This window comes from Salvelinus alpinus, chromosome 16, assembly GCF_045679555.1.
Source record: "Salvelinus alpinus chromosome 16, SLU_Salpinus.1, whole genome shotgun sequence".
Classification (NCBI taxonomy): Eukaryota; Metazoa; Chordata; class Actinopteri; order Salmoniformes; family Salmonidae; genus Salvelinus; species Salvelinus alpinus.
The window spans coordinates 46277455-46301734 of NC_092101.1; the positions used below are offsets into that span (position 1 = coordinate 46277455).

Below are 24280 nucleotides of genomic sequence, written 5' to 3' on the forward strand. Positions count from 1 at the left end.
GAGACAGACAGGAAGAGATCCAATGCAAGGGAGAACAAGGGTTGGGTTGGGATCACTATCTGACTTTTTTCCCCATTTGCTACTAGATGGCAAAACGCCTTTATCTGTGTGTTGTGATATCCTGAAGCTGAGATGGAGCTGGAACAGACAGAGTGATGTCACTGAACTCCTAAAACTAAAATACCAATACACCAGAGGCTTCACACAGATAGAGAGATACAGAAATAGAGAAATAGAAAGAGAGAGAGAAATGGTGAGCGTCTGAGAGAGAGAGAGAGAGAGAGAGAGAGAGAGAGAGAGAGAGAGAGAGAGAGAGAGAGAGAGAGAGAGAGAGAGAGAGATATGGGGGGGGGCTCCCAGTCAAGCAGGGTAGGCAGCACACAGGCAGGCAGAAGTTTTACAACAGAGAGAAACGGAGGAACCATTGGAAGGTATAATTATACAAAACTACAGGCAACAGGATAGCAGTGTCTGGCTGCAGTAGCACCACAGAGGTTAGCTCAGTTCTCAAGTGTTTAATGGCAGTTAGTGGACAACGATAGAAGCAGGAGAATCACAGTGAACTTCTGATACAGCAGCCATGGAGGTAAGTCTATCATGTCCTCTTTGCTAACAGATTTTTTTTTGGGGGGGGGGGGGGTTGTCAATTTGATCTTGTACCAAACCAAGCATGACACACGTTCAAAGGTGCTGACTGCTGGCACGAAAACATTTGAGGGGTAGCCTTCCTAACAGTCATACTGCAGTGCTTTTTTACCGTGAAGGCTACGTGTACCTGTACAGTAACCCACATGTTGCAATGATCTCACACCATTGATGTCTTTCATTGGACACTTTCGTGTGTCAGATAATGCAGGGACCAGCTTCTTTTATTACTTTGAAGTCTGTCTGTGTATCTATCTGGTTGTATGATTGTCGTTGAGAGGTTGATATCATCTGTGGTTCAAACTCTAACTTTCCACATCCTTCTGTTTACTGTGTGTTGTACAGTTACCACAGTCACTAATGTTCCTTATACGTTGCTTAAAAGACAACTGTGTTTAACAGTTCAAGTAGGTTGATTTGTACATTTTATACACTATCAGAATTAAAGCAAGTAGTTGTAAAAGAGTGATGTTGTTTTGAGTTTGGCATGACTTATAGGTGTTTTTTGGGCTACATATTTCTGAGCAGGAAGTGGTTCTGCAGGATGCTTCTGTTTCCTACACGTCCGCTTCTCAAAACAATGGTTGTCCAAAGAGAACAACAATAACCTCCGTGTCACGAGCACAGCAGCTGTCAGTCATTTAATGGAGAGCTCTATGGAAAGGTCATATCAAATCCTTAGTGTTTGTTTACAGTAACAAACAAAGGTCATATCAAATCATTAGTGTTTGTTTACAGTAAAAAACAAAGGTCATATCAAATCATTAGTGTTTGTTTACAGTAAAGAACAACGTTCATATCAAATCATTAGTGTTTGTTTACGGGAAAAAACAAAGGTCATATCAAATTCTTAGTGTTTGTTTACAGTAACAAACAAAGGTCATTGAATTGACTCAGGTCCAATATATTTTATGAAACAAAATGTAGTCAGAAAAAATGTCCATTATTTCCACACAGGAGTTCAAACGAGGGAGATCTGATACCCTGGACATACAGTCAGAGGAAGAGGAGATGACCCCGGTTACCCTGGTAACCACAATGACCCCTGACCCCGAGGTGAACTCTGAGCCCTCCCAGGCAGAGCTGGCTCAGTGTGAGGCGGAGGTCGGGAATCTACTCAGCATCATTGCTGAACTCAACAGGAAAATGGGCGCATTACAAGCACCAAGGTGTGTGTTAGAGAAAGAGAGAGAGAGAACATTCTTCATGGAGCTGTAACATATCACTAGACTTACCCTGAGCTGCTGGTTCATAGAACGATGTACTTCTTTCCTCTTCAGTGATCCAGATGACCTTAAACCACAGGAGCCAGTCATCCTCCCTCCGGCTCCAGCCTCCCTGTCCAGCCCTCCTCCATCCCTCTGCAACCCAGAGAAACACACTGGCACCGCATCTAAAGCACCAGTAACCAACAGAGGTTGGCATAGGCTCCATGGCATGACTTCACAATTCACAATACCCACACATCCATCCATCTCTCTCTCTCTCTCTCTCTCTCTCTCTCTCTCTGTGTGCTGTGCTATGTGGCATTGAGCAGAAAGGGATGATGGTTGTACTTCTGGCTACTGTGCCAGACCAAACATAATCTATTTGTGTGTCCAAAGAAAAGAACAGCCTCTATCATTTGTGAGGTTTTCATTTTCTTGGTAATCCGCCTGTTTTTGTTTCTTGGTCACGATCTTCTGAATGCTCGTTTAGAAACAGTAGAACGCGTTCATACTTGTCTCAGTTTACCCATATCCTAACCTCATCCCCAGACTCAGTTTACCCATATCCTCACCTCATCCCCAGTCTCAGTTTACCCATATCCTCACCTCATCCCCAGTCTCAGTTTACCCATATCCTCACCTCATCCCCAGTCTCAGTTTACCCATATCCTAACCTCATCCCCAGTCTCAGTTTACCCATATCCTAACCTCATCCCCAGTCTCAGTTTACCCATATCCTAACCTCATCCCCAGGCTCAGTTTACCCATATCCTAACCTCATCCCCAGGCTCAGTTTACCCATATCCTAACCTCATCCCCAGGCTCAGTTTACCCATATCCTAACCTCATCCCCAGGCTCAGTTTACCCATATCCTAACCTCATCCCCAGGCTCAGTTTACCCATATCCTAACCTCATCCCCAGGCTCAGTTTACCCATATCCTAACCTCATCCGCAGGCTCAGTTTACCCATATCCTAACCTCATCCCCAGGCTCAGTTTACCCATATCCTAACCTCATCCCCAGGCTCAGTTTACCTATATCCTAACCTCATCCCCAGGCTCAGTTTACCCATATCCTAACCTCATCCCCAGGCTCAGTTTACCCATATCCTAACCTCATCCCCAGGCTCAGTTTACCCATATCCTAACCTCATCCCCAGGCTCAGTTTACCCATATCCTAACCTCATCCCCAGGCTCAGTTTACCCATATCCTCACCTCATCCCCAGGCTCAGTTGTTTGCTACTGCAGAGCTGGCTGGGGACGGGATTACCAATATCCAAATGTTAGCAGCTGACTACAAAGAGTAGACAATCAGTACGTTAACCACATCCTTTCACAACATTTATAATGAATAGAATATATAGACTTTCTAAATGGTGTACAGATCTTTAATGATGACCGTAATAGCTTGTCTGCTCTGTGTTGTCCTGCAGAGGGTAGTGGTGAAGCATGGTCAGAACTCCAGGGAGTCATGTCTGTTCTGGAGGGTTCCATCAACACCAGGAGGGCCTGGGCTGCCTCTCACACTGCCTGTGGCCGGGACGGACCGACGGAACACCTCACAGCCGCCAGGGACAGCTGGGTACAAGTCACACAGGTGAGACACGGTCACAATCTCAGGTGATAAGGAATGATGTGACATCATTTTTTATTACCATGTAACAAGCTAGTTGGAATAACGCTTTATCAACGTGAACTATATTTAAACTTGTAACTTTATTTTTACACACTAACAGGATATTTTCGAAACACAGGCTACAGTGCTGTTAACTACCAGTTGAGTGACCTATGTAGGCTAATTACCACGTGGGCCTCAAAACCTAATTACCCTGGAATCATGCCTAACTAATTAACTTATGTGTGACCTCAAACTTCTCCTCAGGTCTTAGAGGAGATGGAGAGAGAGTTTGGGATCTCATACCCATCTGGTCTGCCCCCTGAGGAGCGTCAGCAATACCAGAAGGACATCCTGGCACTTCACCAGCGGAACTGTGACCTGCGCAGCAGCCTGCAAAGCAGACAGGAAGAACTGGAGGGGGCAAAGGTCACGGTGGGAGACATAGAGGTTGAGAGGAACAGTCTACATGAGAGGGTAGGTGGAAGTGCAACAGGCTACATCTCAGTAATCCTAGATCTAAAAGGATTTGTGTAATCAATTTAGTGAAAACTCCACAAACTAGCCAATCAGAGAGCTAGGGAGAGCTATGACCTTACTGTATCTTTCTGATCTAGCATCATAATGCTTTGGTTGAAACCACAATGGTCAAACTATGTCTGTCTGCTGACGAATGGCTAAACTCTCTCTGTCTATGGGTCTGGTGCCAGTTACTGGGTCTCCATAAGGCGTGGCGATCAGGCAGCCTCTCTCCTCCCTACAGCTCCTCAGGGAGCTCCAGTGGTGTGGTTCTGAGTCCTGGCTGGGCCTCCCCTGGTTCCCCTTCATTCCTTGGCTCTCCTCCCTTCCCCGGGTCACCTCTGTTCCTCAGGAGACCCATCGCCATGGGGATCTTCCCGGCCCTCTCAACTGGGGGGGACATATCCTCCTCGGCCTCTCCATCACCCTCGCCCTGGCCTGGGAGTGTTCCACAAGGCAGCCCCTGTCATAGCCCCAGCCCCAGCGTCAGCCTGGAGGGTGAGACAGACAGACTACAGAGGTACGTACAACTGAGAGGGTTAAATTACAACATGGAATAGATCCCAGATCTGCTGGTGTGGGTCAGTGTTTCCCAAGTGGTGTGTTGTGTGGTGTGTTGTGTGGTGTGTTGTGTGTTGTGTGGTGTGTGTTGTGTTGTGTGTCGTGGCCCTGACCTCCCTCGCTGACCCCCACAGGTGTATAGAAAGGCTGAAGGCCCGGAACGAGCGTCTGACTGCAGCTCTGGACAGGAGAAAGGGAGAGTCTGAGCAGATCAGTATGACGCTCAGCAGACACGAAGCTGACAGCACAGCCCTGCAGATGGCTCTCCAATACTGGTACAGACACACACATGGCTATATACAGGGAGTGGAAAATAACATGGCTATATACAGGAAGTAGAACATAACATGGCTATATAATGGGAGTGGAAAATAACATGGCTATATACAGGGAGTAGAAAATAACATGGCTATATACAGGAAGTAGAACATAACATGGCTATATACAGGGAGTGGAAAATAACATGGCTATATACAGGAAGTAGAACATAACATGGCTATATAATGGGAGTGGAAAATAACATGGCTATATACAGGGAGTAGAAAATAACATGGCTATATACAGGAAGTAGAACATAACATGGCTATATACAGGGAGTGGAAAATAACATGGCTATATACAGGGAGTGGAAAATAACATGGCTATATACAGGAAGTAGAACATAACATGGCTATATAATGGGAGTGGAAAATAACATGGCTATATACAGGGAGTAGAAAATAACAATGCTATATACAGGAAGTAGAACATAACATGGCTATATACAGGAAGTAGACAATAACATGGCTATATACAGGGAGTAGACAATAACATGGCTATATACAGGAAGTAGACAATAACATGGCTATATACAGGGAGTAGACAATAACATGGCTATATACAGGGAGTAGACAATAACATGGCTATATACAGGAAGTAGAACATAACATGGCTATATACAGGAAGTAGAAAATAACATGGCTATATACAGGAAGTAGAAATGAACATGGCTATATACAGGAAGCAGAAAAATCGAGTCCATGTGCAGGGGGAGGTGAGGTAATTTAGGTAGCTATGAACATGACTAGGCAACAAGATAGATAATAAACAGTAGCAGCAGTGTATGTGGTGAGGGTGAAAGTGTGTGTGAGTGTATGTATGTGTGAGTGTGTGTGTGTGTGTGTGAGTGTGTGTGTGTGTGTGTGTGTCAGTGTGTGGGTAGAGTCCAGTGTGTGGGTAGAGTCCAGTGTGTGTCAGTGTGTGGGTAGAGTCCAGTGTGTGGGTAGAGTCCAGTGTGTGTCAGTGTGTGGGTAGAGTCCAGTATGTGACAGTGTGTGGGTAGAGTCCAGTGTGTGACAGTGTGTGGGTAGAGTCCAGTGGGTGTATATAGAGTCAGTGCAAGAGAGTCCTGGTAGCCAATAGATTAGCTATTTAGCAGTCTTGTTTAGCAGTCTTATGGCTTGGGGGTAGAAGCTGTTCAGGGTCCTGTTGGTTCCTGGTAGCTCTTGCCGTGCGGTAGCAGAGAGAACAGTCTATGACTAGGGTGGCTGAAGTCTTTGACAATTTTTGGGGCCTTCCTCTGACACCGCCTAGTAAAGAGGTACTGGATGTCAGGGAGCTCGTCCCCAGTGATGTACTGGGCCGTACGCACTACCCTCTGTAGCGCCTTGCAGTTGTCGTACCAAGTGGGTATGCAGCTCGTCAAGATGTTCTCATTGGTGCAGCTGTCTATGTTTTTGAGGATCTGAGGGCCCATGTCAAATCTTTTCAGCCTCCTGAGGGGGAAGAGGCGTTGTTGTGCCCTCTTCACAACTGTGTGGAGCATGTTCATGTCTCAGTGATGTGGACACACCGAGGAACTCGAATCTGTAAGACCTGCTCCACCACAGCACCATCGATGTGGATGAGGGGCGTGCTCGCCCCTTACGTTTCCTGTAGTCCACCATCAGCTCCTTTGTCTTGCTGACATTGAGGAAGAGGTTGTTGTCCTGGCAGCGCAGTTCCAGGTCTCTGACTTCCTCCCTATTGGCTGCCTCTTCGTCATCGGTGATCAGTCCTACCGTCGGTCGTGTCGTCAGCGAACTTGATGATGGTGTTTGGAGTCGTAACACTTAATCTCATCCACCAGCCGGCTCTTTCTCTATCGAACATATGTGGTAGCAATTGAGCCTGGGGATGAGGTTATGTAGCACTGTGACGACCTACATTAGTGTGTTAAATGTACATACATTCCGTGGTGACACCTGTTCCTCTATGACCTTGTGCTCTGCGAGTGTTGTGCTGCTGCTATATATACTGATGAAACGTTTTCCCTGTTTGATCGACAGCGAGGAGTGTGAGGAGGCCTACAGTGAGTTACTGTCTGTGTACGAGGGCAGGACACAGCAGGTCATACCACACTGGAGACACATAGCAGGTGGCTAACACACACACACACACACACACACACACACACACACACACACACACACACACACACACACACACACACACACACACACACACACACACACACACACACTCACTCATAGCAGTTAATTCCTCTTCCCAGGCCCGGTCATGGAGAGTCAGCAGCCCAGCAGTCCCAGGCCGTCCCTAAGGAGTCTAAGAACTGAGGAGTTGTCAACCTCCTTCTCAACACCAGGGGGTGCTGTTGAGACAGAAACACACATCCAGACCAGGTTCCATCTTTATTATCCAGCCAGGTCTGTCTGTGGCAGATCAAATAGCATCTTCTGACTATAGTAGAAAAACTGTTACTGTCCACAACATGTGAACATCTCCCTTTGGCTTCATGCAATAACATCGACAAACATTTAAAACAGAAACAACATCAAAACATTGTCTGATAAAACACAACCTACTCTCACTACAGGGGGTCCGAGGTAGAGGGGTGCGAGGCAGACATTCGGGAGCGTATTGAGCGGTTGAAGCAGGACAGGGCAGCAGTGTGTGTCCCTAAGCCAGGGCCTGGGGGAGAGGGGAATCTCAGCCCAGATACAGGCACCCTGGCTGGGCTTAGAGGGAGCCGCGGAGGACAGGGGGGCCAGGACACCTCCAACCCCCAGAGTACCAATAGAGAGAAGGCTGTTCTGCTCTATGACCTGGTCACTGTCAGGGTGGGTGATATATATTGTACTATACACTCTACTGTACTGTTTTGGCTTTACATTCAATTCATGAAATATGAATCTGAATACTAGAATTATGGACATACTATTTCTGTCTTTGATTATCCAACAGTATAACTCTAACTGTGCTATATACACGGTGTGTATAGTTTTGACCAAAGAGGGATACAATGACTGTCTTTTTTGTTTTACAATAAGCAACTACACAGTAGTAGACTGTAAGATCCAGAGATGAAGATATCAACATAATAATCATAGTGTAATGAGCATAGCCCAGAAGCATGGTGTGGAATCAGAATAATCATTTCAAAAGAATAATTCAATTCAGAGGGCTGCTAAATTCATCCTCATTTGCATATAGCCAGGAGAGGCCAAACTATTTATAGAGGCAGATATTTCCAGACAGATATTTCCAAACAGATATTTCCAGACAGATATTTCTGGATGGACCAATTGAGTCTACATTAGTGCTTGTCTTAACACATTTTTTTATGCTGTGAGCCCTTTGGAAGCTTCCTCTGATGCACAAAAAAACAAAACCAATATTTATAGCCTCGACCCACTTTTTTTTTGTCTCGACCCAAAAGGAATAATTTACTAACGACTAGTGTGTTCTTCAGGAAATGTCTGAGCTTGACTATGTGGTTATGTCTTGTCTTTGTGAACCTCTTTATCTCAGTTGGTAGAGTGTGACGCTTGCATTGTCACCATAGTGGGTTCTATTCCCGGGACCACCCATAGGTAAAACATGTATGACTGACTGACAAGACGCTTTGGATAAAAGCGTCTGCTGAAAGGGAATACATTATTATATGATCTATTATACAGGAGGAGATGTCGGAGCTGCGAGGTTTAATTCGTCTGACGGAGAAGGAGCGGAGGTGTCTGGACTGGAGTCTAATGGCCCAGAAGGCCCAGGATGCAGCTGGAGCCCTGATCTCTGAGAGCCTCGCCGAGGAGATAGAGGACAGGAGGACAGAACAGCAGGTAACAACCCTAACCTTAACTTGAACCTAACCTAACCATCTGAGATTCTCGCTGAGGAGAAAAAGGACGAGGACAGAACAGCAGATAGCAACCCTAACCCTAACTTTAACTTAACCTTAACCTAACCACCTGAGAGCCTCACTGAGGAGATAGAGAACAGGACAGAACAGCAGGTAGCAGGACATCACAATCTGATCTGATTCTTCTGATCAATGACCAGTCATCTTTTACTTGCATATGTTTCCTCCTACTTTGAAGGGGTAGGAAGAGTAGGTGCTTGAGTCTCTAGATGATCCTATCCACCAATCAGGGCTGTGTATGTAAATACACTGCTCAAAAAAATAAAGGGAACACTAAAATAACACATCCTAGATCTGAATGAATGAAATATTCCTATTAAATACTTTTTTCTTTACATAGTTGAATGTGCCGACATCAAAATCACACAAAAATTATCAATGGAAATCAAATTTATCAACCCATGGAGGTCTGGATTTGGAGTCACATTCAAAATTAAAGTGGAAAACCACACTACAGGCTGATCCAACTTTTATGTAATGTCCGTAAAACAAGTCAAAATGAGGCTCAGTAGTGTGTGTGGCCTCCACGTGCCTGTATGACCTCCCTACAACGCCTGGGCATGCGCCTGATGAGGTGGCGGATGGTCTCCTGAGGCATCTCCTCCCAGACCTGGACTAAAGCATCCGCCAACTCCTGGACAGTCTGTGGTGCAACGTGGCGTTGGTGGATGGAGCGAGACATGATGTCCCAGATGTGCTCAATTGGATTCAGGTCTTGGGAACGTGCGGGCCAGTCCATAGCATCAATGCCTTCCTCTTGCAGGAACTGCTGACACACTCCAGCCACATGAGGTCTAGCATTGTCTTGCATTAGGAGGAACCCAGGGCCAACCGCACCAGCATATGGTCTCACAAGGGGTCTGAGGATCTCATCTCGGTACCTAATGGCAGTCAGGCTACCTCTGGCAAGCACATGGAGGGCTGTGCGGCCCCCCAAAGAAATGCCACCCCACACCATGACTGACCCACCACCAAACCGGTCATGCTGGAGGATGTTGCAGGCAGCAGAACGTTCTCCACGGCGTCTCCAGACTCTGTCACGTCTGTCACGTGCTCAGTGTGAACCTGCTTTCATCTGTGAAGAGCACAGGGCGCCAGTGGCGAATTTGCCAATCTTGGTGTTCTCTGGCAAATGCCAAACGTCCTGCACGGTGTTGGGCTGTAAGCACAACCCCCACCTGTGGACGTCGGGCCCTCATACCACCCTCATGGAGTCTGTTTCTGACCGTTTGAGCAAACACATGCACATTTGTGGCCTGCTGGAGGTAATTTTGCAGGGCTCTGGCAGTGCTCCTCCTGCTCAAAGGCGGAGGTAGCGGTCCTGCTGCTGGGTTGTTGCCCTCCTACGGCCTCCTCCACGTCTCCTGATGTACTGGCCTGTCTCCTGGTAGCGCCTCCATGCTCTGGACACTACGCTGACAGACACAGCAAACCTTCTTGCCACAGCTCGCATTGATGTGCCATCCTGGATGAGCTGCACTACCTGAGCCACTTGTGTGGGTTGTAGACTCCGTCTCATGCTACCACTAGAGTGAAAGCACCGCCAGCATTCAAAAGTGACCAAAACATCAGCCAGGAAGCATAGGAACTGAGAAGTGGTCTGTGGTCACCACCTGCAGAACCACTCCTTTATTGGGGGTGTCTTGCTAATTGCCTATAATTTCCACCTGTTGTCTATTCCATTTGCACAACAGCATGTGAAATTTATTGTCAATCAGTGTTGCTTCCTAAGTGGACAGTTTGATTTCACAGAAGTGTGATTGACTTGGAGTTACATTGTGTTGTTTAAGTGTTCCCTTTATTTTTTTGAGCAGTGTATATTTCATGTTTTTTTTTCAATAACTTTGGTGCTGTTTTCGCAAGTATGTGGTGAATTTTCAAATCTCTTAGTACAAAACTGCAAACTGGTAATACCAACCTGGTCTCAGAGCATTTTGTATTAATCTGTATGTACAGTACCTTGGGAAAGTATTCAGACCCTTGACTTTTTCCACATTTTGTTACGTTACAGCCTAATTCTGAAATTGATTAAATAAAAAATTATCCTCAGCAATCTACACACAATACCCCATAATGACAAATTGAAAACAGGTTTTTAGAAATGTTTGTAAATGTATTAAAAACAAATAACAGAACTACCTTATTTACAAAGGTATTCAGATCCTTTGTTATGAGACTCTAAATTGAGCTCAGGTGCATCCTGTTTCCATTGATCATCCTTGAGATGTTTCTACAACTTGATTGGAGTCCACCTGTGGTAAATTCAATTGATTGGAAAGGCACACACCTGTCTATATGTCCCACAGTTGACAGTGCATGTCAGAGCAAAAACCAAGCCATGAGGTCGAAGGAATTGTCTGTAGAGCTCTGAGACAGGATTGTGTCTGGGGGAAAGGTACCAAAACATTTCTGCAACATTGAAGGTTCCCAAGAACACAGTGGCCTCCATCATTCTTAAATGGAAGAAGTTTGGATCCACCAAGACTCTTCCTAGAGCTGGCCTCCCGGCCAAACTGAGCAATCGGAGGAGAAGGGCCTCAGACAAGAACCCAATGGTCACTCTGACAGAGCTCTAGAGTTTCTCTGTGGAGATGGGAGAACCTTCCAGAAGGACAACCATCTCTGCAGCAATCCACCAATTAGGCATTTATGGTTAGTGGCCATACTGAAGCCCCTCCTCAGTAAAAAGCACATGACAGCCCGCTTGGAGTTTTCCAAAAGGCACATAAAGGACTCTCAGACCATGAGAAACAAGATTCTCTCATCTGATGAAACCAAGATTGAAGTCTTTGGCCTGAATGCCAAGCGTCACGTCTGGAGGAAGCCTGGTACCATTTTTCAGCGTCAGGGACTGGGAGACTAGTCAGGATCGAGGCAAAGATGAACGGAGCAAAGTACAGAGAGAGATCCTTGATGAATACAATTCGTATATGTTACGAATTTGTTAAATGTACAATATGTCACGAATTTGCGAAACAAATTCTAGCTAGGTGCTGACGTTAGCTAGGCTAGGGGTTAGGGTTAAGTTTTGGAGTTAGCTTAAAGGGTTAGGGGAAGGGTTAGCTAACAGGGTTAAGGTTAGGGGAAGGGTTAGCTAACAGGGTTACAGTTAGGGGAAGGGTTAGCTGACAGGGTTAAGGTTAGGGGAAGGGTTAGCTGACAGGGTTAAGGTTAGGGGGAGGGTTAGCTAACAGGGTTAGGGTTAGGGGAAGGGTTAGCTAACAGGGTTAGGGTTAGGGGAAGGGTTAGCTAACAGGGTTACAGTTAGGGGAAGGGTTAGCTAACAGGGTTACAGTTAGGGGAAGGGTTAGCTAACAGGGTTAGGGTTAGGGGAAGGGTTAGCTAACAGGGTTAGGGTTAGGGGAAGGGTTAGCTAACAGGGTTACAGTTAGGGGAAGGGTTAACTAACATGGTTAGGGTTAGGGGAAGGGTTAGCTAACATGGTTAGGGTTAGCTAACAGGGTTACGGTTAGGGGAAGGGTTAGCTAACAGGGTTACAGTTAGGGGAAGGGTTAGGTTTAGGGGAAGGGTTAGCTAACAGGGTTACAGTTAGGGGAAGGGTTAGCTAACATGGTCAGGGGAAGGGTTAGCTAACAGGGTTAGGGTTAGGGGAAGGGTTAGCTAACAGGGTTAGGGTTAGGGGAAGGGTTAGCTAACAGGGTTACAGTTAGGGGAAGGGTTAGCTAACAGGGTTAGGGTTAGGGGAAGGGTTAGCTAACAGGGTTACAGTTAGGGGAAGGGTTAACTAACATGGTTAGGGTTAGGGGAAGGGTTAGCTAACATGGTTAGGGTTAGCTAACAGGGTTACGGTTAGGGGAAGGGTTAGCTAACAGGGTTACAGTTAGGGGAAGGTTTAGGGGAAGGGTTAGCTAACAGGGTTACAGTTAGGGGAAGGGTTAGCTAACATGGTCAGGGTTAGGGTTAGCTAACAGGGTTACAGTTAGGGTTAGTTAACAGGGTTAGGGGAAGGGTTAGCTAACAGGGTTAGGGTTAGCTAACAGGGTTAGGGGAAGGGTTAGCTAACAGGGTTAGGGGAAGGGTTAGCTAACAGGGTTAGGGTTAGCTAACAGGGTTAGGGGAAGGGTTAGCTAACAGGGTTAGGGTTAGGGGAAGGGTTAGCTAACAGGGTTACAGTTAGGGGAAGGGTTAGCTAACAGGGTTAGGGTTAGCTAACAGGGTTAGGGTTAGCTAACAGGGTTACAGTTAGGGGAAGGGTTAGCTAACAGGGTTATGGTTAGGGGAAGGGTTAGCTAACAGGGTTAGGGTTAGCTAACAGGGTTACAGTTAGGGGAAGGGTTAGCTAACAGGGTTAGGGGAAGGGTTAGCTAACAGTGTTAGGGTTAGGGGAAGGGTTAGCTAACAGGGTTACAGTTAGGGGAAGGGTTAGCTAACAGGGTTAGGGTTAGGGGAAGGGTTAGCTAACAGGGTTACAGTTAGGGGAAGGGTTAGCTAACAGGGTTACAGTTAGGGGAAGGGTTAGCTAACAGGGTTACAGTTAGGGTTAGCTAACAGGGTTAGGGGAAGGGTTAGCTAACAGGGTTAGGGTTAGCTAACAGGGTTAGGGTTAGCTAACAGGGTTAGGGGAAGGGTTAGCTAACAGGGTTAGGGGAAGGGTTAGCTAACAGGGTTAGGGTTAGCTAACAGGGTTAGGGGAAGGGTTAGCTAACAGGGTTAGGGTTAGCTAACAGGGTTAGGGTTAGCTAATAGGGTTAGGGTTAGCTAACAGGGTTAGGGTTAGGGTTAGCTAACAGGGTTAGGGTTAGGGTTAGCTAACAGGGTTAGGGTTAAGGTTAGCTAACAGGGTTAGGGTTAGCTAACAGGGTTACAGTTAGGGGAAGGGTTAGCTAACATGCTAAAGAGTTGCAAAGTAGTTAAAAAATAGAAAGTAGTTGAAAAGTTGCTAATTAGCCAAATATGCTAAAGTTGTCCGTGATGAGATTTGAACTCTTAACCTTTGGGTTTGCGTTATACGCTCACACATCAACCCTGACCAACCACCCTACTTAAGTAACCATCTGTCTCATGTGACCATACTAAACAAAATATATCATACTAATTCCAGTCCCCTGGATTTACTTGTAGTCTATGAGACCAGGCTGGTAATACTTGTAATGCAGCAAGTCTTATATTCAAAGCCTTTTATTGTGCATTCATTTTGTTTGGAGACATCTTTCACTACACAACCATTGATCCAAAACACAAGTTTACTGTAAAATATTATGAGAAAATTGATGTAAATCACCAAAACACAACAATGATATCGTCTCAATTTAGTTGATATAACAACCAGTTAATCCAATAGGCAAGATACAGTACGTGTCTCAAAATTGCCCTTTGAATTTAATATGCCACAGTGCTGTAAATTACACTGCACTACCCATCAACATTGACTGAAAGTCCAATTTCCATCATCTCTATGCCGTGTGTGATCCAAGGTGGGATACTTGAAGACGTCTTTCCCAATCATTAATGCGAAAAGTAAATGTACTGTTCCGATATCATTACAACATAGATGTACTGTAATCAAATTTAATTTAATGAAAGAAATGAAACATAACATTTAGCAGGCACTGATTTGCATCAAGCTTGTCTTGTGCCTTTGGCCGTAGGTTCTCATCGATATCGCAGTACATGTCCTCATTGTTCACGCGGCTGGGGAAAAACCTTTCGGCATGGCGAATACAAGCTTGACATTGGTCTGAATTGATGTCATCATCGCGTGCCTCATCAATGGCCAGAAGGAGGGTGGCTCATTGGGGATGGAAAACATGATCCTTTCACATCTATAGTAATCCTATATTTATATTTTACCATATTGTAATGTACTTGTATATTGTCGTGGACCTGTCTGGCTCAATTAGTAAGAGCATAGCAGTAGAAACGCCAAAGTTGTGGGTTCGATTCCCACTGGGGTCAATTAGGAAAATGTTATCACTTTGGATAAAGTGTGACGTCTGCTATGTAGATTACATATATTATGGTGTTACAGTACAGTATTGGCCAATGCGATTTTAGTAAAGCAGTGTGAAACCCTCTATCAAGAAGACCCCAGCAACTTCATGTTGGATACATGTTTACTGTACAGGCCATTTGTAACATACAGTGCATCTCATCACTTGTCAATATCATAATAATATATTAGAGTATATATCATACTTAATATCTTTATACTTTACAAACATACATTTTCATTATGTAGTGTCACGACTTCTGCCGAAGTTGGTCCCTCTCCTTGTTCGGGCGGCGTTCGGCGTTCGGCAAAACACACCTGGTTTCCATTCCAATATCATTGCTCCCTATTTAACCCTCTGGTTTTCCCCCTTGGTTTTGTGCGTGTTTGTTATTGTCAAGTTGTCTTGTTTTGTGACCTGGATTATTTGTCTCCTTCATGGAATATTGTTTTTCAGTAAAGTTACAGTTATTACTCATCTCTGTGTCCTGCGCCTGACTCCGCATCACCTAGACTTTTGACATGTAGTTCTCAATCTGTAGTAGACAAACTAGTTTAAAATCTATAGGCTTAAATTATTCATTAAGAGCAGTGGGATTAAGTAATAGTCAAATGCATTTGAACAAATGACAAGACAATTATATAAAAAGTAATGTGAGCATTGCGAAAGGAAATAACTTTAAATAATTACTCGATATGTCTTGTAATGTGAACTGTGTATTTCTAGATGAAACGTTGATAACGTTTGATAGAAAAGTAACTTTATGATTGTGTGTGTTGTACTTACTCAATTGAAAATATGCTTATAGTTTTGAAACAACTGCCTTTTTAATGATCTGATATGAGTTTTGTACTAAGAGTTGTGAAAATGTACCAACACCCACAGAATCAGACTGAGCATTTCAAAAGGAGGCTACAAAAATAAATTAGAATACATTATACATTATAAAATACATTATAACACATATATATTTTGAGTTTGTTTTCATGAAATAAACGCAGTGATTTATTAGACATACAGAGATTATTTAAAATCTGAATTTCTCGTCAATCATCTTGAAAACATGTATACTTAAGTGGAAATCAATCAATCCTCCGTCGTTAACACAACGGAAAGGTCACATGCTTTATTATCTAAATGTTGAAAGTGTGTGGGTGACGGAGACACAAAATGGTGCAGTTTGAGGTCATGTGGCGGAGAGTGATGCAGGCGCTGGAGATGGTGGTGTGAGCAGGTGGGTCTGGGCAGGTGGGTCTGGGCAGGGTGATGCTGGCACTGGAGATGGGGGTGTGAGCAGGTGGGTGTGAGCAGGTGGGCCTGGGCAGGTGGGTCTGGGCAGGGTGATGCTGGCGCTGGAGATGGTGGTGTGAGCAGGTGGGCCTGGGCAGGTGGGTCTGGGCAGGGTGATGCAGGCGCTGGAGATGGGGGTGTGAGCAGGTGGGTGTGAGCAGGTGGGCCTGGGCAGGTGGGTCTGGGCAGGGTGATGCAGGCGCTGGAGATGGTGGTGTGAGCAGGTGGGCCTGGGCAGGTGGGTCTGGGCAGGGTGATGCTGGCGCTGGAGATGGGGGTGTGAGCAGGTGGGTGTGAGCAGGTGGGTCTGTGCAGGTGTGATGTTGTTGATGTTGGTGTGCGTCTGTATGCTGTTTACATGTGTATGTTTTCTATTGTTCAAACAACAAACAACGTACCAAGAAAGTATAAATAATAGACGGGAAGCCTCTCTCTCTCTCCCTCCCTCCCTGTCTATCTATGTAACTGTCTGTCTGTCTGTCTGTCCACTGTAGAATCACTACATCTTACCAATGCTTTGCGTCTGTTGTGTAGCTGGTTCAAACCCTGCTCTGGGAATCCCCCCTTAATCGCATCCTTTAACTTTAACTGAAGTCATGAGTTCAATGACACAGGCCCAATGTGTTTCTGTCGCTGTTATTGTAGACGACCTACGACACCATATTGCATCAGAGGGATATACAGCTTAGCACGTTAGGAGCTAACGAGGATCTAATTACCTGTCATCTATTTGCCTGTTGTGTGTTCCAGAGGACTTCTGAGAACGAGGATAAGCTAAGCAGCGATGGAGACATCCCTGGGCCTCAAAACCGCACCATCCTTCGAGAGCTACAGGCTGTCCTGCAACGGTCAGAAACACAAATAAATATAAGGGAATATTTTCATATGGTTTCCAGGTTATGGGATAACATTAAGATGACACTACTTTGTAGTCAAGTGTGAAGTTCCAGAAATGTTCCAAACAATGTCAAAGTAACATTACCCAAATGGAATGTTCTCTAAGGGACATTCTCAGAACACTGAGGACAAATAGAACTCTGAGGAACACAATTCCCAGTGACGGGTTCAGGGATCCAAACTAGCTGTGTCTCTCCGCCATCTCACAACCTTCCCTGGAGGCCTATCTGTTTGTAGACATATAGTTTTGGTACTTTACATTGAATATAGAACATATAACGAGAAAATAAGTCCTTAACTGACTGTACCCTAAAGGCATGTTTATCATCATGGGGTACTAGCATTACTTGCATTGAGCATGTATCTTAAACAAAAGGTCTTCTGTAGTGTGTGTGTGTGTGTGTGTGTGTGTGTGTGTGTGTGTGTGTGTGTGTGTGTGTGTGTGTGTGTGTGTGTGTGTGTGTGTGTGTGTGTGTGGACGTGTTTAACTATTCTTCTACAAGAATAGTAAACAAACAAAAAGTTGACCAGCTGGGGACATTTTGTTAGTCCCCACAAGGTCAAATGCTATTTCTAGGGGGTTTAGGGTTAAGGTTAGAATTAGTGTTAGGGTTAGAATTAAGTTAAATATTAAGGTTAGGAGCTAGGGTTAGTTGTAGGGTTAGGGTTAGGAGCTAGGGTTAGGTTTAGGGTTAGGATAAAGTTTAGGTTTTTGGGTTAGGGTTAGGGTTAGGGTTAAGGTTAGGGTTAGGGTAAGAGTACGGGTTAGGATTAGAGTTAGGGGTTAGGGAAAATAGGATTTTGAATGGGACTGAATTGTATGTCCCCACAAGGTTAGCTGTACAAGACTGTGTGTGTGTGTGTGTGTGTGTGTGTGTGTGTGTGTGTGTGTGTGTGTGTGTGTGTGTGTGTGTGTGTGTGTGTGTGTGTGTGTGTGTGTGTGTGTGTGTGTGTGTAGTTACAAAGAGGTATTCTGCTGATCAGAATCACTTCAGCCCATACAGGCCATCTCTCAGGGCATCTGTTGCCGGGTGTTAGACAGTTGCTTAGGAACGCTATCAGGAGAAATGCAGACTGAGGATGTAAATTGTTACTGGCTGTCTGCTGGGGCTTACCTGGGGTTATACCTTCCAGATTGGAACTGAGGGTCCTTGAAGTTGGGTGTGTGTGGAATGAGAGAGTGTTTTGTTGTGCCTCAGGCTTTGTTCAAATACTTAACAAATGCACCCTGCCTTACTTGCAGTAATGGGGCTGGGTCGTCATGTTGAGGGAAATGAAGTACCACATCCACTACGAAGCTTTGTGGAACAGTAAAGTCACCCCTGTGTTGTGGTCTCCCAGGGAGCAGGTGCTGAAGAGGAGAGTGTCAGCGGTGAGGGAGTCTCTGGACCTGGTTCTCTCCGACAGCGCCTCTCGCAGGAGAGACAACGATGAGCAGATGGCTCGGCTCGCACAAGCTCACAGGTAACCGGGAAACACACTTCCTACTTAATGACCACTTCCTGTCCGCTACTTACCTCTACGACTACTTCCAGTTCGCCCTCTATACTATCTCTTTGACATACAGAGAGCGAGTGGGTGTGCAGGTGTCTTGCTGTATCTCTACACTAAAACACCTGATTCAGTTATTCAAGGTGTTGATGTGCAGCTGATACGTGGAGTCAGATGTTAGCTAGATTAGGGCTGGAGTTAAATCCGGGTTCGCTTGACTCTTGACAGCCATCTTTCTCTGTTTTTATAATGTCGTCTCCAGCTAGAGCATCCTGTAACTTTTAATTAGCTAATCAATTCACTCAATCAATAAACTTAGTGAGTGTCTCTGACAGCCACCTGTCTCTGTTTTGCAGCAAGGCCACAGGGTCGTACCGGAACACTCGCAGGAAGTACAGGGAGAAGCTGTGGAGGCTGGAGAGTCAGGTGTCAGCAATGTCAGATCGTCACATGACCCAGATCGGGGCCCTGAAGGCCACGCTGGAGGCCATGGAGTGCAGGAGGGAGGAGACTGTACTCTGACTGAGCTGAGGTCAGCTTCTGGGGACATTGGTCCTAACTTCTGTTACAGGGTCAGATATTATCCTCCAAAATGGTTAGGATGGGATTTGAGAGTTAGGATTCGCCTCGTACTACCATCCTGATCTCGCGAGCTTACATAAAATATGTTTTACTACAGCTACTTTACTACAGCTACTTTACTACACCTACTTTACTACACCTACTTTACTACAGCTACTTTACTACACCTACTTTACTACAGCTACTTTACTACAGCTACTTTACTACAGCTACTTTACTAAGCTACTTTACTACACCTACTTTACTACAGCTACTTTACTACACCTACTTTACTCTACCTACTTTACTACAGCTACTTTACTACACCTACTTTACTACACCTACTTTACTACAGCTACTTTACTACACCTACTTTACTACATCTACTTTACTACAGCTACTTTACTAAGCTACTTTACTACACCTACTTTACTACAGCTACTTTACTCTACCTACTTTACTACAGCTACTTTACTACACCTACTTTACTACAGCTACTTTACTACACCTACTTTACTACACCTACTTTACTACAGCTACTTTACTACACCTACTTTACTACAGCTACTTTACTACAGCTACTTTACTAAGCTACTTTACTACACCTACTTTACTACAGCTACTTTACTAAGCTACTTTACTACAGCTACTTTACTAAGCTACTTTACTAATTTACTTTACTAAGCTACTTTACTAGAGCTACTTTACTAAGCTACTTTACTATAGCTACTTTACTAGAGCTACTTTACTAAGCTACTTTACTAATCTACTTTACTAAGCTTGCGAAATCAGGATGGTAGTACGAAGCCAAGTAAGGATTGGACTGATGATCAAATAATCTGATCCTTGATCTGTGGTTAGAGGCAACTACTCTTGCCAGCCCTGCCTCCATTCTGGCCATAGAGAGACGATGATGTGTTATCTTCATTCAAGAAAATGGCAGCATTATCCACATGCTCAGATCCAGAGAGCTGTAAGCAGAAGCTCTGAGCCTGGTTAGGATTTGACCCTGAGGTCATGGGTTATTTTCCCACACAGCCTGACTCTATGAAACCTGGCCCTGCTCCTCTGATCTGACAGTGGAGAGGTGATGAGGTCTGATGTGTCGACTCTATGAAACCTGGCCCTGCTCCTCTGATCTGACAGTGGAGAGGTGATGAGGTCTGATGTGTCCACGCTCACCGCTCACCGCTCACCGCTTGTCTTGTTTCTGGTGCTTTTTCACAACCTTTATCTCTCTCTTCCCGCTTCTTTCTTTATCTCTCTCTTCCCGCTTCTTTCTTTATTTCTCTCTTCCCTCTTCTTTCTTTATCTCTCTCTTCCCGCTTCTTTATCTCTCTCTTCACTCTTCTTTCTTTATCTCTCTCTTCCCTCTTCTTTATCCTTTCTTTATCTCATGCTCTCTCCCTCTAACATTTTCCCTCTCTCCCTCTCCTTTTCCCTCTCTTCATCTTTCTCCATCTTCTTGCCCCCCCTCCATCTCATTCACTATCTCCTTCTCTCCTCTCCCCATCTCACTCTCCCGCCCTCTCTTCATTCATCTCCCTCTCTCCCCCTCTGCCCTGTCTGAGGCGGCCGACCAGCTGCAGCTGTGACCAGCGGTCAGGAGGTTAAGGCAAAGGTTGAGTGTCACACCCACCGGGTCACAGCGGTGCCTGGCTGTTGTGTCAACCTCTGAATGGAGGGTTCAGGGGGCCAGACTAGGAGGTGAGCCCCTGCTACCCTGACTCTTGCCTGAGGGGTCATCAGGGTGGGTCTGCTGCCCTGTTCCCCTCTCCCTGGGTCTCCCTGGGTCTCCCTGGATCTCCCTGGGCCTCCCTGGATCTACCTGGGTCTCCCTGGATCTACCTGGGTCTCCCTAGGTCTCCCTGGATCTCCCTGGGTCTTAATGACGATTGTTATAATAATTGCTATTAGAACATAGTATACAATTATCATTCCATTTTGCTCTCTCTCTCTCTCTCTCTCTCTCTCTCTCTCTCTCTCTCTCTCTCTCTCTCTCTCTCTCTCTCTCTCTCTCTCTCTCTCTCTCTCTCTCTCTCTCTCTCTCTCTCTCTCTCTCTCTCTCTCTCTCTCTCTCCCCTCTGTCTCTCTCTGTCTCGCCCTCTCTTTCTCTCTCTCTCTCTCTCCCACTCTCTCTCCACCCTCTCTCTCTCGCCCTCTCTCTCCACCCTCTCTCTCTCTCTCTCCCCGCTCTCTCTCCCGCTCTCTCGCCCTCTCTCTCTGTCTCCCTCTCTCGCTCTGTCTCCCTCTCTCCCCCCTCTCTGTCTCTGTCTCTCTCTGTCTCTCTCTGTCTCGTTCTCACTGCTGTGCGTTTGCCTCCTGCTCATCAAAGGGTCTCAGTCCAGGTTCTAACCTCTGGTTGACTCCGCTTTCCTGGCAAAAGATGTCACGAGAAGGAGAAAAGAGAAGGGGAAAAGAGAAGGGGAAAAGAGAAGGAGATATTGATGCACTCACCCATGTCTATAGTGTTGTTACAGTAAACATCATGTGGAAAGAACCCATTGGGCTTATGTCATTATAGTAATGTGTGATTTCTCTACAGTCTCAGGATTCAGCTGCTGTATGATAGGGTCGTGCTGATGATCATGTATTGTCATCAACTGGAATGTGTTTCAAAATGACTGTTTTGAATTATTGAATGAACTTATCTCCTTGGTTTGGAATGACATCATGCTACTGAAAGACATATTGAATCAATTTGAAAAAGGACAAGTTTAATATAATCCTGGTGTAATGATCTAATGCAGGAAATGTGGATATGAAGTGTGTTTGCTTTGCATATGGGGTATATCAAAAATGTTCCACACCACCGCCATGTACAAAAATGATCTGTGAACAGATTGAGGATAGGGGAACAGGGGATCTGTAGATGCCTGGGAACAAGTTCCCCTGCCATTATTACACAATGACAGAGGCTGTCAATCACACACACAGAGGGCAATGACCCTAGGGTTGAAGGTCACCTCATTTACTCTCTGCATCCGTATCTCATTTAAATAAATTGTCCTGCTAAGCCGTATAAAGAGATCACCGGCTGTTCCCCGCTCCTTTATTTCTCAGGCTATCCCTCTTTTTCTCTCTCTCTCTCCCTGCACCCTCTCTGTTCTCCCCCTGTAACGTTACAATACCCTGACTAGTGATATGATGACACAGCCTGCCAGGGCAGAGCACTATAGAGGGGTCAGAGATTTTCTCTGACGTCAATTTAAAATGACCTATCACATCCTCTTTGTGCTCTCGCCCACGCGTGTAATGACACCCGACAATCCACATCGCCGACAGCCAAATGATCCCGTCATCCCTGAGCCCAGACAGATAGGGTGACCCAGGCAACTCCACAACACAATCACACACACAGACACGCGTCTGTTCAGAAACACAATGGCCGACCGTTATAATAGTCACAAATAGGTCTCGACACTTCCTTATCAGACACACAGGACTGGACACAGGGCAGCCTACAACAACAAGTTGCTTTTGTAGGGTGTAGTAGGATTTAGCCTACATTCAATGACCTAAAGGGCTTTATAACCAAATGTTTGTCCCTAATGGCACCCTATTCCCTATATTGTGCACTACTTTTGACAAGATCCATATGGCACTAAGTGGTGCACTATATTGGGAATAGGGTGGCATTTTGGATAGAGCCTAAGCCCTGATCATGTCGGGTCCCAGATAAGGCCATCACGGAGAGCAACCAACCTAATTAAGGTCATTTAGCGCTTCAGCCTCTCTGTAAAGAGGGGGATTATGGGACTAAGGTCTGGAGAGGTGAAGGCCATGGAGAGGAGTGGTTCCTGTCTGCTGGGCTGGCTGATAATCCAGTTAGTTTAACTCTGAGATGTCTTAGACCCGTTAGCCAGGGCCTCTGTCTGCCTGGCCTCAGCTAACCCGCTCTCCACTGTCTTGCCTTCCGCTCCATCCGTCCACAGTAACTACTGAACAACAGATTGGAAATGGAGATTTAACAGGAAATGGAGATGGCCACCGGTGTTCAAACTGTCTGCCTCAGGGTGTTATGGTAATGCTTAGCCTTAAAACGTTAAGCTTGTTAGAAGATGATGATTCAATGTTATTTTAAATAACGTGTTGGGACGTGTGTTTTCTTAACTGCAGACAGCAGTCTTCTGTTATGACGCTATTTAATGTGTTCAAATGTTTTTAACAAATATAGACCTGTGTAGATGGATGTAGATCAGTTTGATTTGTTGAACTAAATATTTGGTTGATTGGAAACACTGGTAACGTTTGACTTCTTTTAGTTATTCATTTTTTTTATTCGATTTATTTTACACACCTTTTTCTCCCTAATTTCGTTTCGGTTTCCAATTGGTAGTTACAGTCTTGTCTCATCGCTGCAACTCCCCTACAGACTCAGGAGAGGTGAAGGTCGATATCCATGCGTCCTCTGAAACATAACCCAACCAAGCCGCACTGCTTCTTGACACAATGCCCAACCCGGAAGCCAGCCGCACCAATGTGTTGGAGGAAACACTGTACACCTGGCGACCGTGTCAGCGTGCACTGCGTCCGGCCCGCCACAGGAGTCGCTAGAGCGCGATGGGACAAAGACATCCCTGCCGGCCAAACCCTCCCCTAACCCGGACGACGCTAGGTCAATGGTGCGCCGCCCCATGGGTCTCCCGGTCGCGGCCGGGAGGATGATGTTCTGAGGCAGGTTCCACTGCCGTGTTTAGAGGAGGAGGGAGGAGGTTCTACAGAGGTTAAAGGCTCTGTGGAGAGGAGAGCAGGAGAGGAGAGGAGAGGAGAGCAGGAGAGGAGAGGAGGAGAGGAGAGCAGGAGAGGAGAGCAGGAGAGGAGAGCAGGAGAGGAGAGGAGAGCAGGAGAGGAGAGCAGGAGAGGAGAGCAGGAGAGGAGAGGAGGAGAGGAGAGCAGGAGAGGAGAGGAGAGGAGAGGAGAGCAGGAGAGGAGAGGAGGAGGAGAGCAGGAGAGCAGAGCAGGAGAGGAGAGGAGAGCAGGAGAGGAGAGCAGGAGAGGAGAGGAGGAGAGGAGAGCAGGAGAGGAGAGGAGAGGAGAGCAGGAGAGGAGAGCAGGAGAGGAGAGGAGGAGAGGAGAGCAGGAGAGGAGAGCAGGAGAGGAGAGCAGGAGAGGAGAGCAGGAGAGGAGAGGAGAGTAGGAGAGCAGGAGAGGAGAGCAGGAGAGGAGAGCAGGAGAGGAGAGCAGGAGAGTAGAGCAGGAGAGGAGAGGAGAGCAGGAGAGGAGGAGAGGAGAGCAGGAGAGGAGAGCAGGAGAGGAGAGCAGGAGAGGAGAGCAGGAGAGGAGAGGAGGAGAGGAGAGCAGGAGAGGAGAGCAGGAGAGGAGAGCAGGAGAGGAGAGCAGGAGAGGAGAGGAGGAGAGA

The 24280-nt window shown here is 46.0% G+C and overlaps 1 protein-coding gene across 3 annotated transcripts; it reads left to right on the forward strand.

Annotated features, from left to right (window-relative positions):
• The first annotated feature begins 351 nt into the window (after window positions 1-351).
• On the forward strand, window positions 352-21951 carry ushbp1 (Usher syndrome 1C binding protein 1). Of its 3 annotated transcripts, XM_071346407.1 has the most exons (15): window positions 352-586; window positions 1603-1814; window positions 1926-2062; window positions 3290-3453; window positions 3739-3948; window positions 4182-4510; window positions 4686-4826; window positions 6858-6946; window positions 7082-7235; window positions 7406-7649; window positions 8490-8648; window positions 16720-16817; window positions 18208-18330; window positions 18714-18889; window positions 21254-21951. In XM_071346407.1, the coding sequence occupies exons 1-14, from the start codon at window positions 581-583 to the stop codon at window positions 18877-18879; spliced, it is 2232 nt and encodes a 743-aa protein (XP_071202508.1). In that variant the 5' UTR covers window positions 352-580; the 3' UTR covers window positions 18880-18889; window positions 21254-21951. The 3 variants fall into 3 exon arrangements, with proteins under 3 accessions (XP_071202508.1, XP_071202507.1, XP_071202509.1); XM_071346406.1 differs by having other exon boundaries at window positions 18714-21951; XM_071346408.1 differs by having other exon boundaries at window positions 7082-7211; window positions 18714-21951.
• Window positions 21952-24280: the final 2329 nt, after the last annotated feature.

Coding starts and splice junctions, on each gene's coding strand:
- ushbp1 (XM_071346406.1), top strand. Junction 2,063..3,289: donor AGCACCAGTAACCAACAGAG/GTTGGCATAGGC, acceptor GTTGTCCTGCAG/AGGGTAGTGGTGAAGCATGG. Junction 4,511..4,685: donor GAGACAGACAGACTACAGAG/GTACGTACAACT, acceptor TGACCCCCACAG/GTGTATAGAAAGGCTGAAGG.